At 38.8% G+C, this 16,265-nt stretch overlaps 1 protein-coding gene across 1 annotated transcript in view; it reads right to left on the reverse strand.

Moving 5' to 3' along the window:
• The window catches only part of KLHL32 (kelch like family member 32), a 244,098-nt gene that overhangs the window by 2,899 nt on the left and 224,934 nt on the right, over window positions 1–16,265 (reverse strand). Inside the window, exons 8-10 of the mRNA XM_006156098.2 lie at window positions 12,308–12,366; window positions 9,191–9,383; window positions 7,222–7,316 (exon numbers count right to left, since the gene is read on the reverse strand). Of these exons, the coding sequence (XP_006156160.1) occupies window positions 7,222–7,316; window positions 9,191–9,383; window positions 12,308–12,366 (347 nt within the window). The remainder of the gene's footprint in view (window positions 1–7,221; window positions 7,317–9,190; window positions 9,384–12,307; window positions 12,367–16,265) is intronic.

Raw genomic sequence — 16,265 nt, forward strand, 5'->3', positions numbered from 1 at the left:
ATATATATTTAATATTTATTTAATCTTCAGAACAGTGAAGTAAGTAGCATTATTCTCATTAAGTAAAACTGCCTTAGACTTGTTGAAAAAACTTGCCCGAACTACTTAGTAGGTAGTGCCATATTGGTTTACAAATCCTCATCTGTACAATGAAGAAAATAAGACCATACAGCTAACATCTACCTCAGTATTTGGCATAGTAGAATATTATAACACAGCTTAGTGGCAGGTGTGAAATGAGTTCAGTCTGTTCTGGAGATTTTTCCCCATCAAGCTGGAGTTCCATTTTTCTTACCTGGCACATCACTGAATCTGGATTAATCTTACTTCTACTAGGAAAATGCATTCTTCAAGAAAGCTGCTCTCATCTCATTTGTCACAACCATCAGACTTTTCCACCCCTCAATCATCTTAATCTCTCTATATTTGACTTTCCTCTAACCTCATTGAAAACCTTCCTTAGCCCCACCGCAGTGCAGGAAGTGGGAGAGTGCTGCTGCATGATGGTGAGGTTGCATGGGAGGCCTGGGTTCAGTCCCCGGCAAAACCTTAATAAGCGAGGTGAGGTGCACACAGCTGTGTCTAGGTGACTGGAAGGCAGGGATAGGAAAATTGGGATATGATAAGATCCTGTCCAAAATACCTCTTTCTCCACTGTCTCATAAAACTAAAAACCTTTCATCCCTTAAACTGCAGGGTTTAAAAATAAGCAAGAATTGGCTGTTGGCTTTGTCCTTTTGCTGTCCCAACCTTTGGTTCATTTTCCTCTACCTGCATCCTGCATGTATGTGTGTGGCCCATTTTACAACCACAGACCTTTTGGTACCCTTTAAAGATCTTGTCCATTCATGCCTTCATCTATACCTGTGTGGATAACTTTTAAGCCATTAACTGCAGTAATACGTTATTTTTATTTGGGTCCTTTCATGTGAGGATCCAGGGTCGTGAAAGAGGAGATTTCTAAATCCTAGAACAAAAGAATTGCACTTTCAGCTTTTGCCCAAATGGACATTCAGCTCCATTTATTGAACAATATACCTAGTCACTACTTTAAAGTATCTTATATACTGGGGACAGCAGGTGGCATAATGATTAAGGTACTGGACTCCCACATAGCCAAGTGCAGTTTGAGTCCTGGACCTAGAGGCTTGAAACACCCTGGGTGCATATGCATGCATGCCCAAAATCCCAAGAGGAGAATGGAGGAAAAGGAATTGCAGCATGGTCATCCTCCCCGTGGGGGTGGGTGATTTCTCACTTTGTCTCTCTGGTGAGCACATGTACCGTACAGCAAAAATCTCTCTAAAATAAATATAAAAAATATATACTAAACACAAACTTTTTCTCAGTTTCCTAATGCATGTTCAATAATGCAAGGTAAGTAATACTTGACTGGATAAGGTCAATTTCTGCATTCTTATGCATTTTTTTTCTTCTTTTTTTTTTTTTTTTTTTTTTTTTTTTTTTTGAGAGGTTTTTGCTATAGGGCACATGCACTCGCCAGAGAGACAGAGAGATAGAAAGCGAGAAGTCACTCCCCAGGGGGGATGGCCACACCACAATCCCTTCTCCTCCATTCTCCTCTCAGGATCTTGGGCACGCACACACACACACACGCGCCCAGCATGAGTTTAAGCCACCAGGTCTGGGACTCAAACCGCAGCCGACTACATGGGAGTTCAGTGACATAGCCATTATGCTAACTGCTGGTCCCACAGCATTTACTTTCTTACAGAAACTTTAAGATCAATTTGATAAGTATTAGTCCCCACTCTATGACAAAAAGGACAATTTTAATGGGATTTTTATTAGTATTTCACTAAATACAGAAAGTAAATTAGGGATCACAATATTGGCCACAGCCAGATGAGGTTGTGTTCAATTTATAATGAAGAAAACTGGGATACAGAGAACATTAACTTGCAGAAAGTCACACTGCCAGTAAGTGGTAGAGATGGTACCTGACCTCAAGAATGCAACTCAACAAGTATTTTGTTCCATTCATGATATTCCTTCCCGCAACTGCATACATTTTCAGAAGGCAAAATACCAGTGAGATAATCATTCAGAGACTTTTGTCTGGTTCCCTGGGCCAACAGAGACTGCATATGTTAAGCAGATGTAATGTATTTAATCTGAGAAGGGAAAAGGAAGTGTTGGCAATTTTTCTCCAAAACACTCCCCTGTAAACTGGCAGAAAGAAGGCGTTTGGGAGGAGACCGTGCCAGCTTGGCAGCATATCCTCCAGCCAAAAGGAAATAATAACTGAAGAGCACAGTAGAGATGATCTGGAAACAGACTAACCACTCACACCCGTAGGCAGCTGCTCCCTTGTGCTGCTTTTCACCCATGGCATATCAGGCTAGAGTCAGCCTGCTTACACACCCAGGAAACAGACAAGAGCACCTCCACTTTCATCAGGAATCTATTTCCAGTTATTTTCCATAGGTCTTTCCTACGAACAAGTCCAAAACAAGTATTAAGAGCCTATCAGCTTTTCTCTTACTTGGGTTGCCCCTGTGATTGAGTAACCTGTGCTAAACCAGAGCAGGAGCAGCAATAAAACAGCAGGTTTCTCAACAACTGACGTTTTTCAGCCCAGTTGTCTGAGTCCTACAAATGAGTTAAATGAGCTTGGATTAGGGCATTGCAGGGGCTGTTCCAACAAGACAGGCTACTAGCTTTTATTTTCAAGGACCAAAAAATGTCTGGTTCTGGCTATTTGTGGAACAATCTTAACTATTTAAGTATGACCTTCATTAATTGGGAATTGGATAAATGATTTGTAGATTAACCTTGGATTAAGGATTATATAGATTTGTGATTTATGACAATAATGTTAAACTCTGATATTTTTATTATGCATATGATTTCCTCTACTCTCCTGTACTTTTCAACCTACTAAATTATACTTGGGAATTTTGACTGGCTTAACCAACTTTTTCTCATAAACACTATTGCAGTATCCCATTACCTTCTTTTTCCGGAAGCAAGTGGTAAAGAAGTGGCCTGCTTCTGTACATTTAGCTAGTCTCTCCAACTATCACTTCATACCATTAGCGTACCAAAATAAAATAGTTCTATAGCCACCCATAAAATTAAAAAAATTTGAACCTTAATTGAACATGAATAATAACCTGTATAACCAGTTGTCAATAACTATCATGAATAATTACGATGTGTGATGAATCTATTGTCCATAAAGATTTCTATTCCAAACATCTCTGAAAGGGACAATTCACATGTTCAGATGGACACTATCTATCAGCAGTAAATGCTCTTAAAAACTCCTACCAACCTTACCTGTGTTTCGTAGGACCGGTATGCCAACCAGAGAATAAACATGGCCTTTTGGAAGGATTAGTTCTACTCTATTAGTTCTATTAATTCTATTCATGTCTACTAGAACACAGAACTATCCATGATGCTGACTTTTTTAAGAAAGCAAATGTACTGCAATATTTTATTATATGGTCTCAGAGGTAACATTTATTTTACTAATACGGGCATTGATTAAAATGTTTTTGATTGCCCTCTTTTAGAGACACCTTAATCCTGAGAATATCCTTAAATACCCTCAGGGATTTATAATATGTACTTCATTCTTGAAGACAGATTTGCTTGCCTGGTTCCAGCCATATGTCGTTAACAATTAATTAGTGTATATAACTAGTAACAGTTTTTTTGGTTTTTTTTTTGGTTTTTTTGAGAGGTTTTTGCTATAGGGCTCGTGCACTCATCAGACAGACAAAGAGAGACAGAAAGCAGGAAATCACCCCCCGGGGGGTGGCCACGCCACAATCCCTTCTCCTCCATTCTCCTCTTGGGATCTTGGGCACGCACGCACAAGCACCCGGCGTGAGTTTAAGCCACGGGGTCCGGGACTAGAACCGCGGTCGACTACGTGGGAGTCCAGCAACATAGCCATTACGCTAACTGCTGGTCCCCAACTAGTAACAGTTTTAAAGATAACTCTTTGAGGAACAAAAACATTGTGACTATAGTGACTGAAGTTTTATTTGCTTTTGTTTGTAAAAATTGGTTTCGTTGGGGCCAGCAGACGGCATGGTAGTTAAGAGTTGGACTCCCACATGGCTGATTGCAGTTAAGAGTCCTAGACCTAGAGGTTGTCTCTCTCTCTCTGTCTCTCTGTCCCTATCTATCTAGCTATTTATCTCTGGTGAGCACACATGCTCTTTAGAAAAGTTTTTAGAAAATAATAATTCTTTAAAGGAAAATGTTGGTCTGGCTCCACTGCATCGTGGTTCTTCAGAGAACCAGATTCCACATGGTTGGTCATGATTTGAATACTACCTCTGAGGCTTAAAAAACACCTGACATGTTTGCATGCATGCCCCAAATCCTGACAGGATGGAGAAATGGAGGAGAATAGATAGCAGCATGACCATGCCTCTCATGGAAGTGCTTTCTCTTCCCATTCTCTGTCTCTCTCGCTAGCACATGTACCCTCTGGCTTATAAACACAGCAACAAAAGCCTCAGTGAAAAGTTTTGAACTATGGCAGTACTGTGATCTCCTGAATTTGATATGTATGTTCTTTATTCTTTTATTATGTTATGGCATCACCTTTTTTTCACTTCTTGATCCAATTTGATAGTAAAATTAGTAGAAACATACTCAAAAGTATATTTAAAATTAACTACTTCACAGTAAAACCAAACTTATTTCCTTTGTACAAGTAGTCAAATGAAGAGTCGCAAAGCCACCTAAAAAAAGTGTCTGGCACAAGAGAGCACTGCCCATTGCCTAGTTCAACATTTTACCAATTCTGAGAAGACAAAAAATTTTAAAAACTATGAAGATTTTCAATAGGCACATGGGTAAAGACTAGAAGCACTTGGGGCCAGCAGGTGGCATAGTGGTTAAGGCACTGGACTCCCATATTGCCAGTCCAAGTCTCTGGACCCTGCAGCTTGAAACTTACACTGGGTGCATGTGAGTGCATGCCCAAAATCCCAAGAGGAGAATGTAGAAAATGGGATTTTGGAGTGACCATTCCTCCTAGGGCTGCTTTCTCACTGTCTCACTCTCTGTCTCTCCAGTGAGTGCACACACCTTACAGCAAAAATCTCTTTAAAAAGAAAAAAAAAAAAAGAAAAAAATGACTAAGCTCTAGCACAAGGCAGCCTTCAGTTAACACCCGTAAAGTCAAGTGCCTTTTTTTTAAATGGCTTTGTAATATTTTCTATATTGTTTCCTGGCTGTTTGGTTACCTCTCATTTTCATCTTTTTTTTCACATTCTTCAAGTTTATTTTTTGGTTTTTATCGAACTTATTGTGCCATATCTATCCTACAAGCTTTGCCATGTATTTTTTCATTATCACACAATTCTGGGAATTTTTCAAGGTTCTGTTATGACTTCTTTAACCCATAAATTATGTAACAATGTGTTTTATTCTTTCCACATAAATGGGGATTTATTTAACTTTTTGTTAAGTCTTAACTGCCTTGTATTAGAGATACATAATACTATACAATACTTAATTTTTGAAATTTAATGTGTTCGAATGTTAATTCTATTGCATGATCAGCTTTGGTAAATATTCCATATATGCTAAGAAAAATATATCCTCCACAACTATTCAATCCAGAACTCACATCCATTCAGATCAGCTTCTAATTATGCCTTTCTTTTTGTTTTTGTTTTTGTTTTTGTTTGTGTGTTTGTTTTGCCATGGGATAGGATGCATGCACTTGCTGGAGAGAGACAAAGAGAGTCAGAAATCACCCCTTTCCCCAGGAAAGATGGCCACACTGCGATCAGTTCTTCTCCATTCTCTCGGGATGCTGGACACAAGCCCAGCATGTGTTTTTCAGGCCACCGGGTTCAGGGCTCAAACCACAAAGTCAGCCATGTGGGATCTAGTGCCTTAACCACCATGCTCCTTGCTGGCCCTAATTATGCTTTTCATATCTATCCTATCCTTGTTGCTTTCTTGTCTACTTGACGTGTATGGATATTAGAAGTTTGTTAAAATTCCCAGACTAACTTCTGGTAAGACAAATCAAGAGAATAGAAAAGCCAATATTATACATGTAAAGAGAGATACTAAAAAGATAACAACTCTATGCTAGTAGTTTAGAAAATTAAAAAATGGAAAAGCTCCTTGAAAAATTATTTACCTCATGAGATGTAACTGAAGGAAAAAAAAAAGCTTGAATAGTTCTGCAATCCTTAAAGATACTATAGCAGTGGATAAAATGTTTCCCTAAAGCCTAGTGGTTAACAGAGTTGGATTCCAGAGGGCTGACTACAGTTTGACTCCCGGCCCCAGTGTGCTAGGTACCTGTGCATGCATATCCAAAATCCTGACAGGATGGAGATGGACACATGGAGGAAAAGGGATTGCAATGTGACCACACTCTCTTAGGGGGTGCTTTCTGTGTCTGGTGAGGGCATGTGCCCTCTGGCAAATTAAAAAAAAAAAAAATGTCTACCACAAAGATGAGATTAGATTACATGAGTAGTTAAAGGAATATACTTTTCTGGAGATTAGGAAAAAAGCCAAGGCTACTACAAGTGAATATTTTATCACATAAGATATAAAATAGAAAACTGGTAAGAATTGTAAAATAATAACAGGACTAATGCTTTGAGTTTTGTATATCAACAAAGGCTACTGCTGTTCTGAAAGGCCCAGCTGGCACCTTGCCCAGCCTGGACTGCTCACGTGCTGATGTGCCAGGGCTTTTCTTGGGCAGAGATTGTCCTTGTCAGACCAGTCAAGAACCACTACTGCTCACAGCCTGTGCCAGAAAGGAAGAACACCTCTGTAGGTGGCATGTATAGAAATTAATGACTTGAGATACAGAAGTAAGGCAACGGTATGCAATGAAAGCATTTGTTAAGCTCTGGGGTTATAAAAGCACTCCAAAGATTTTTAGACTTTTTTTTTGGTTTATGAGAAAGAGAGCTATCTGAGTTTCCCAAATATACCAATATATCACATTATTCACCAAGTACATCTGTATATTACATCTAAAACTCATCCCATCTTTATTTTCACTAGGGCTCAGTCATTTAGTAGGCGTCATTTTTAGAATACAAGATGAAGTTTGGTGACTAAACTGGCTGCACCAAGAAAGCAACCTTGAGCCTCTTTCTACATATAAATCTTTCTTCCGTCAGTAGCAGCACTGCAAAAAGAAACCTCACAGAACCTCTTGAGCAAACTTCAAAAAGAACTTTAACCACTCACCTGGATACAAGCCAGAGGCTCATTTGTCCAAATTGAATATCCACCAACTAAATATATTCTTCCATTATGAACAGCAACTCCAGATTCGTTTTGGCCTAAAGTAAAGAGAATTAAGTAAAAAGAAAAAAAAAAAGTCCATTTCTTACATGTTTTAATTAACCCTTTTGCCACTGAGGGCTACAGTTTCCCCCTGTGGCATACCTGTGTACTCTATGGGATTTCTGTAGCAACTAATCACTGCCTCACAGGACTAGGAAGAATTAACCACTATTTCTCAGTGAATGAATCTGTGGGGTCAAAACCAGGCCAAAACACCTATTAGCCAAGTTAGTAAATACACTTTAAATACAGCAGCAGTAAGCTGTTCTATACTATATCATATGCCATTAACTTATAGTGGTGGAAACAAAATATATTTTAGAAAGGTGAAACACCTCTTGTATTCACAAATGCTTCTTAGGCAAGAGCTTACATTTGTAAAGTTAACAGTTGTAACCCCAAGAAGCCAATAAAACAGAACCATGCCCCTAGCATGCTCCAAATGAAGACAAATGTCTGAAAAAAATTGATAAAGTTACTGCTGTTCCTTTCTTTACATACACAATAGTTTTAAGATTATGTTAAAGTTCCTGAGCTGGGACCATCCTGGATAATCCCTAGGTACTGACACGCCAAAATGATGAAAGGTTTCCCTTCCCATTTCGAAAGAAGAGACGGAATAACTCACTGCCACACAGTCTTCCCTGGAGGCCATCAGAGAGTGAAGCTCTTTTTATATTGATGGGCTGACAAAGGATTGACTGGGGTAATAAATAAACTGGATCCTATAGCAGAATCCCAGATCCGGGGATCGAGGTCTAAGGTACCACTAAAATTCAAGAGTTACATATTTGTATGTAGTTCTCAAAAGTCATTTTGCAGGGACAGATGGCGGCACAGCAGCAGTAAAATGTGATGCTCTGTGAGGCTGCTCCATGTGGGAAGATTCCAGGTTCATACCCAGAGACCTCACAAACCAGTGCTAAGGCTGGTGGTGGATCATGGTGCTAAGACCCTGCTGGGGGTGCTGTCTCTCCTCCCCTCTCTATCCCTCTCACTCATGGAGAAATAAATTACCTTAAAAATACACATTAAGACATCATTTTGCAAAAGCAGTACTTGATACAAAGCATCCAAACCTCTGGTCATGCTCCCAGTGTAGCCTCTCCCAGCAGCAGCTGTGAGTGACTGCCCGCTTAATATTAAAGCATCTTCAGGAGCCAGTCCCACCCACCATTAGAGTTTGAGATTATCTGAACAGCCTTGAAAGAGGTCTGATTGACTGTGGATTTTAATAACATAACACAGCTGATAAGGGAGAAAATCTTCTCAAGTTCAAAAAAAAATTATGAGGGGTAAGTTATTCACTGCTTTCCTGTCATTCACCTTTGAGATGAGGATGGTCCATACCTAGTGTGCTCTGGAAATGCTTGGATGGGTACACGTGGCCAGAAATGTAGACAAACCTTCATGTACGGAACTATCCCAAGGTGTAGTTTCTCAGCAACTATTTGAAAGTGACAAATAATGAAGACCATTCTCCTAACCTTCTGAGAAGTAGAAGAGTAAAAGCAGTGAGAAGTACAAACTAAATTGCTTCTATAGAAAGACAAACTTGCAGTGGCTAGTTCCTCCTGCTTGTGTCAGAGTAGCTATGTTAATACTGATTGATGATAATGGACTTGATGTGCTTCTCTTGGCCACACAAGAATGTGCACAACAGTAATACCCTGAGAAACTAGATGCTCAGATAGCTGAAGAAGTCCACTTCCATTATTAGGTAAATAATCCATACCTTTCTGGTTATTAAAAGCAAATTTTTCTACCACTATGGATTTAATATTTAGTGTTGTGCTAAAGACATCTAGGGAAATAAGTTTGGCAACTTGAATCCCTGCTTTTCGTGGTTTACTTAAGTAAAGGTACTTGCCTGTCAAGAGATTGAAATTACAACGCGTCCACTGGTCAGTGTCTATGTTATAAGAATCTATATGGCGCACAAGGATCCGATCATTATTGTAGTCAAGGTCATTGCCTCCAAGTACATAAAGCTTCCTTTGGACAGCAGCCATGGAATGGTAGACCCTTCTTTGCAGCATGGGGCTGCGGCTTATCCACTTATTCTGAAAAAAGAAGTTCAAGTGCATTCTGTTAATCAGAGATCTCCATAGAAGAAAACAACAGTAGATGCCTCATTAATAGTGGGAACCCTAAACATTCTATTTGAATGTGTTTATGTATGTTAAAAGATATGGGCTTCTTAAGTGAGAACAAGTACAGAAGAACTGCATCTCTTCCAATTCTATTTTGCAATAACATCTGGCATTTCCTCTTTAGGTTGCATTTTATAAGGAGAACACTGAAATTTTCATGACTTGTCTTGCCCAGGGAATTTAGTCATACAGATTACTTCAGAGTGTAAGTACATGGCTAGGAGTACTGAGTACGGCGGTATAATGGTTAAGATCCAGAATGCTGGGTTTATAATCTGTGTATGACCTGGAGTGATTAACCTCTGCTTGCTTCCCCATCTATAAAATGGGAATAATAATAACCTACCTGATGAGTCTGTTGTGCAGATTAAGTGAGCTAAAGAAAGAATTTCATCAAGAATTTAGTAGACTGTCTGGCATATAACAAATGTTCAATACATGTTCCCTTTTTAAAAATTACTGTGGTAGAATCAGTGGGGTATCTGAGGCCCCTAAATAAGCTAGAGTGAGGCTACCTTTGCTGTTCTTTCCAAAATTAACCTCTAGAGATCGATGGAAGAGCTAAGCTTTGGTTCAGCAACAAACCTCCCACACTGCCTTTGTATCAACCTCCTTTACATATTTATATTCACATCTTCTGCCAAATTGGGAAAAGTTATTCCTAAGCATGCATGTATTTGTTTGAGTAAAAAGCCAAGTTTCACATAACTTTAGGGAGATGAAACCTTCAATATTTGATCGTAGGTAACCCTCAAGAATGAGAATATGCTCAATTCCTCTTAAGATAAGGCTCCTATTTAAAATGTAAATTGTAAAATTAGATGAAAATAAAATAAAGCTTTAATTTTAAATTTCAACTAAGTAATGAACATGTAAGTAAACTAAGTCATGGACAGAAAGACAAACCTAACCATTTTCTCTCTGTTGATATATAAACACTAAACAGGAAGAACCCAGATTCCTTTCTGCCAAGAAAAATTTGGATTTCAACCAAAAAAATCATATGATGTTTTGAGTACATAGAATTTCACCAGTTCACAAAGCTGTAAGGAAAGAAGCAAACAACAACAACAACAAAAAGCTTATAAAACATTGGTTCATTCACTATAGGCATGTATACTAGCTCACTTCTAATTGCTCTTTTAAAGATACACTCCAGAGGGGGGGAAGAAAAAGTAATTTATACAGTTTGAAAAGATTTAGATTTATCCACTTCTCCTTTTTAACATATCATGTTTCCCTCCAATCCAGTATCTTTTCTAATAAAATTATCATACTGTCCTAAGAAAACTCTTTTATTACACCATGCATGCATGAATTGAATGCAAAACTCGGTGATGCTATTCTTAGTTTTCTACGAGACAACCTATTATAGTATTAGGAACCAATGTTTGCATTAGCAGTCCAGTCCCCTGCCACAAGACTACGGATGCCATCTGGTTTGCGAAGTCTGTCTGCATCCCCTGATTATATCTTTAGCTTCCTTCAATGCAGTGCCTGCCAGGTGAGCCGCCAACCGCTGCAAAGGCAAAGAAACAGAAAGGCCTGGTGGGGTCATTCCTAATAAGCTGGCGTGTGAATACTAATCAGTGGTGGGGAAGCAGAGGTCACCCCAGCCTGCCTGTTGGCAGGTAGCGATGTGCTCTGTGGCAGATGGCAGGCATTATCGACTCTCCACAAAGGCCTACAAGAGAAATAAGCACCAGGGCTGAATGATAGAGTTATTGAGATTCTGAGCAAGATGCAAGCAGATGTGATGTTTGCCAGTACCCACTGTAAACAATATGCCAGCAGAATTTTTAAAAAGAGCATGTGTGTACAAACATGAAACAGAACTCATTTGAGAAATGTTAACACCTTCCTCCTCTTTAACCACATGTGCACCAAACTTAAACAACTACAATTAATGATCCCTCTTGAGACAACTGACCCATGGACATTGGGTCTCTGGAATCTACAGCTTCTAATGACATCAGGAAACATACTTGCAAAGACAGAAATGCCTTCATTAAATTCAGAATCAAGTAATTGTTACAATGAAAAAATACCAAATACACCACAGATCACACTGTGTAAGTATTTAGCAGCCAGACCCAACTCAGACTGCTGAAGCCAACCTGTTGGTTTATATCTTATTACCTTCAGCTGATGAATATTAAACCCCCAAACCAAATCATTTTGGAATATTGTCAAATCAAGAAAAGTATTTATATTGCTCAGGTTACAAAAATAGCAAAATTTAACAGATATTTGTCAAGATGATGCATATTTTGGTAGAAGGAAAAAAAAAGAATCTGCCCTTCTGGGAGGAAAATCCATTAAGTGTATATAAGGTAGGCAGGAGAAGGACCCAGCATCAACAAAATGCTTCTAATTCAGGCCCCAGCTGTTAGACTAAATAAATAAATAAATAAATAAATATAACCTTCTACTTCAAACTTGTGCTAGCTACTGTTCTAGGGCATTCTGCTTCTATTAAGTTAAACAATGTTTAGTATTCCATTTGAGAATAATGAAACTATAAGAAAGTTCCGCTCCTAGAATAGCACCCCTTCCACAAGGACACAGCAACAGAAAATCCAGATCTTTTCTACATTAGGCAAAACTCTAAAAGAACGAAGCACTGGGTATAGCATGAAATGAGAGGAGCAGAAATGTAACAAAACAAAAAAAAGGATCCAAAAAACAGTTCATCCCGATGCTTCCTTTTCTCTATATAAGCTTGAAATGCATGCGTGTGTGTACTACCTTGGCACTCCAATTACTAATTACTGTGGAAATCTTCTAAAATTCATTTTAATTAAGGTAATGAGTTTTTCTTATATGATTCTTACCTGGTTAGGTTCATATACCATTAGCCTGTTCTGATACTGTGCGGTGTTAGTTACTCCACCTGTAATGGATTAACATGTGTTAGAGCTTTGCATGAATAAGAAATGGGAAATTCCAACGTAAGAATGAGATACAATTAAAAGAAAATTAGCTACTGCTGAGGATCTGTTTGTATACCCTCATGGTAAACCTATGACATAATTAAGAAACTTATTGTGGAAGCAGTTTCATTTTCAAGAAACATTTCAGAAGCAATACAGTAGAGAGCAAGCAGCAAGTATGCTGACATTACCCAGAGGCCCTCAGTTCTGATGAGCTGCTCTGTGTGGCCAGAGTGAGGGACACAGCACAGGGAAGGAGCCGGGTGGACATAATACACAGCGACAATGCTCTGTACAGTTTACGCCAGGGACATAGTATATGGAAAACTCCTGTCCTGAGGAAAATAGGCAATTTTAAAGTCCTAACCTCTATACACTAACACAGTGATGTGTGTGTGTGTGTGTGTGTATAATGCGCTATAGAGCATGTGCACTCAGCAGAGACAGAAAAAGTAAGAAGCAAACCCTCCACCCAAAGGGAATGGCCACACTATAATCTCTTCTCATTCTCCTCTTGGGATTTTGGGCATGCATGTACATGTGCCCAGTGTTTTTTACAGCCCCCCCACCCCCGCCCCAGGGATTCAAACAACATAGTTGGCCATGTGGGATTTGCCCTTAACCACCACACCATCAGCTGGCCCCATAGTGGTATGTTGATATCACCTTAGAAAAATGGTATCTAATACAATATATTACTTATCAAAAGGGATCTAGAGCCAGTTCTGTCCAGTAAAATATAACATGAGCCGCAAATGTGAGTCACAAGCAAATATAACTTTTTTGATAACCACATGAAAAAAAGGGGACAGCTAGTGGCACACTGGTTAGGGCAGCAGTATTCCACATGGTCAACTGTGTGGTTTGAGTTCCAGATCTGGTGCTTGCAAAACACACCAGGTGCATGTGCATGATTGCCTGCCGAAAATCCTGACAGGAGATAGAAATGGAAGAGAAGGGACTGCTTTCTCACTTTCTTGCTCTCTCTCTTTCCTCTCTGTTCACTCCATTGAGCACATGCACCCATTAGGAAAAAATTTAAAAATAAAAGAGAAACTGAGATTAAATTTAATAATAAATTTTGTTTACTTCAACATAGCCCAAATATTATTTCAATGTAAAATCTATGTGAGATTCTTTATATATTTTACATATTTTTTCATATTAAATATTCAAAATAAGTGTGTATTTGACACAGCATATCTCAATGCACATGTTTCAAGAGCCCATAAGCTACATGTGACCAATGGCTACCATCCTGAAGAGCACAAATTCAGAGTTCTCCCTTTTGACAATTGCTTCGATACAAGGAACTTGAAATTTTTTGCTTAAACAAGAACCACTAAAAATCATGACATTTCTAGCTAAGTTGCCCTATTTGTCCTAATAATTATTTTCATATTTATGATATACATTGAGCTCCTTAAAACCCAGAGATTACTAATTCTACTTTAATTTTATCAGCAAATGAAAGACGCTAAAAACAACACATAAAATAGCACAGTGAGAAAATAACACCAGTAGATATTAAATGTTAATAAAATAATAGGAATATATAGGGACCCCAAAAATACTATCTTTAGATATCCTGACTTATCTTTAGATATCCTGACTGATACATATTTCTAGATACTGGTGTAAAATTAATAACATTCACTTTCTTTTTCAGAGTTTTGCTATAGGGTACATGTGCTCGCTAGAGAAACAGAGAGTCAGAAAGCAAGAAATCACCCCCCAGAGGGAATGGTCATGCCGCAATCCCTTCTCCATTCTCCTCCATTCTCCTCTTAGGATTTTGGCCATGAATGCACACATGGGCAGCGTGAGTTTTAAGACACTCTATCTGGAACTCAAACTGCAGTCAACGACTATATATATTGGAGTCCAGTGACGTCACAATTATGCCATTTGCTGTTTCTCCCAGTATTCACATTTTATTAAGTATCACAAAGAAGCAACTAATTTTGTAATAAAAATCTAAAATTGAGCCAGACTCAAAAAGTTTCCTACTATAATCGTTTAAATTTTAAAAATCTGTACTTACTAAGATGTTAACATTCCCCAAGCTTGAGTATACAGGCTGCTTTCTGAATCTAGGCTCATGATCTCCCTTTGTCTTAGAGTATTTACTTTAGAAAACTTATCATTGCAATTACTGCTCTGACTGTTTGACATGTAAATCATTTTAGGAACTGCTTGCCAATTTTACAACCCAAGAATGTCTTCCACAAGGACTTGGGAGCCATCCTTTTGAAGTGTAATCATCAAGAAAGATGGTGTCCTGTCTCCGGTTTCTGTGGGTGAGTAGGAGCCTGGCTTTGATAGGCACCAATTAGTAAACACAGATGGTCTAATCACAAAGAAAAAATTTGCAAACTCAAGAATAACAGAATATGCTCCACACAACCATTGACCAACTCTCCCCCAAAAGTCCTTCAGCATACTTCCACTAGTTCACTCTAATACTTAAAAACCGTCCTCTTAAAAACCTCTTGTTTGATGAAGTGGATTTCAAACTGCATTCTGATCTCTCCTCCCTATTGCAATAGCCTTGAATAAAGTCTTCCTTGTTTAACTTTACCCAGTATAATTTTTGCTTTAATAGTTCAAATACTTTGAATAGGTCACCACCATCAAGTCCATGGCCAGGAGGCCAGTCAACCAGAGTAGAGAGGATTAGTGCCTAATCCTCAACTGAGCTGAAATAATCAGTCAAAACTAAGGTACACATAAAGGGGAGGGAACTCATTCAGACCAGTCATTACTCACTCACTCAACCCCAGTAGAGATTATATCTTTCATGAAATTGACCACCGCTATTGTTACTGGAGGGCTATTTTTTAAATTCTCTCTGAAGTTTGCAACCACTTTTTTTTTTTTTTTGGAGAGATTTTCACTGTAGGGCGCGTGCGCTCGCCAGACAGACAGAGAGAGACATAGAGACAGAAAGCGAGAAATCACCCCCCAGGGGGGATGGTCACGCCGCAATCCCTTCTCCTCCATTCTCCTCTCGGGATCTTGGGCACGCACGCACACGCGCCCGGCGTGAGTTTTAAGCCACCGGGTCCGGGACACGAACCGCGGTCGACTACGTGGGAGTCCAGCGACACAGCCATTACGCTAACTGCTGGTTCCCAAGTTTGCAACCACTTTTAAGATCAACAAAAGCTTTTCATTGCAGAAGGAATCCACAAAAAACAGAGAAAAATAAACTTTCTGTCCTGAAATGAAGTCTTCTCTGAATTTCTCACTGGATGGCTCATTTCTAAAATAAAATCAAAGATAAAGAAAACACACTTAAGACAAGCTGTGACTGAAATGCCTACATGGACTCAAGGTGTGTGTTAAAATAAATACATTCTTTCTCAGCAATAACACAAGAATAATCAAATCTATTGAGACCACACAAGTCTTCAGGGTTAAAATAATTACCAGTGCTTTTGATCTGAGCCATAACCACCAGATTAATGTCCAGCTCCCCCATTATCATTTCTCCAATTGAAAGAGAACAGAGGAGAGAGCTCCCACTCATTATTTTTAAACTCCAAGAGTTTCTCTACTTGTTTTAGAAAATGGGACAGAATTAATATCTACTGTAGTAAACTATCTACTTTATGACACTATTTGAAAATATTTACACTATTATAGATATCAGGCTCTGCCCATTATAGATTAAATGTACAACCAATGGATTAGCATGTAGTATTACACCCCCTTCCCAAACAGGGCACACAATTTATCTTCATGCTTTCCAGAATTATTACTTACTATCTTCCACAGATGCGTCTATAGTACAAATTTTTTCTTAATCTGTACTCAGTAATTAGATTCCTTAGCATTACATACAAATTTTCCCTAC

The sequence above is a fragment of the Tupaia chinensis genome, unplaced genomic scaffold, assembly GCF_000334495.1.
Source record: "Tupaia chinensis unplaced genomic scaffold, TupChi_1.0 Scaffold000478_3, whole genome shotgun sequence".
NCBI classification, from domain to species: Eukaryota; Metazoa; Chordata; class Mammalia; order Scandentia; family Tupaiidae; genus Tupaia; species Tupaia belangeri.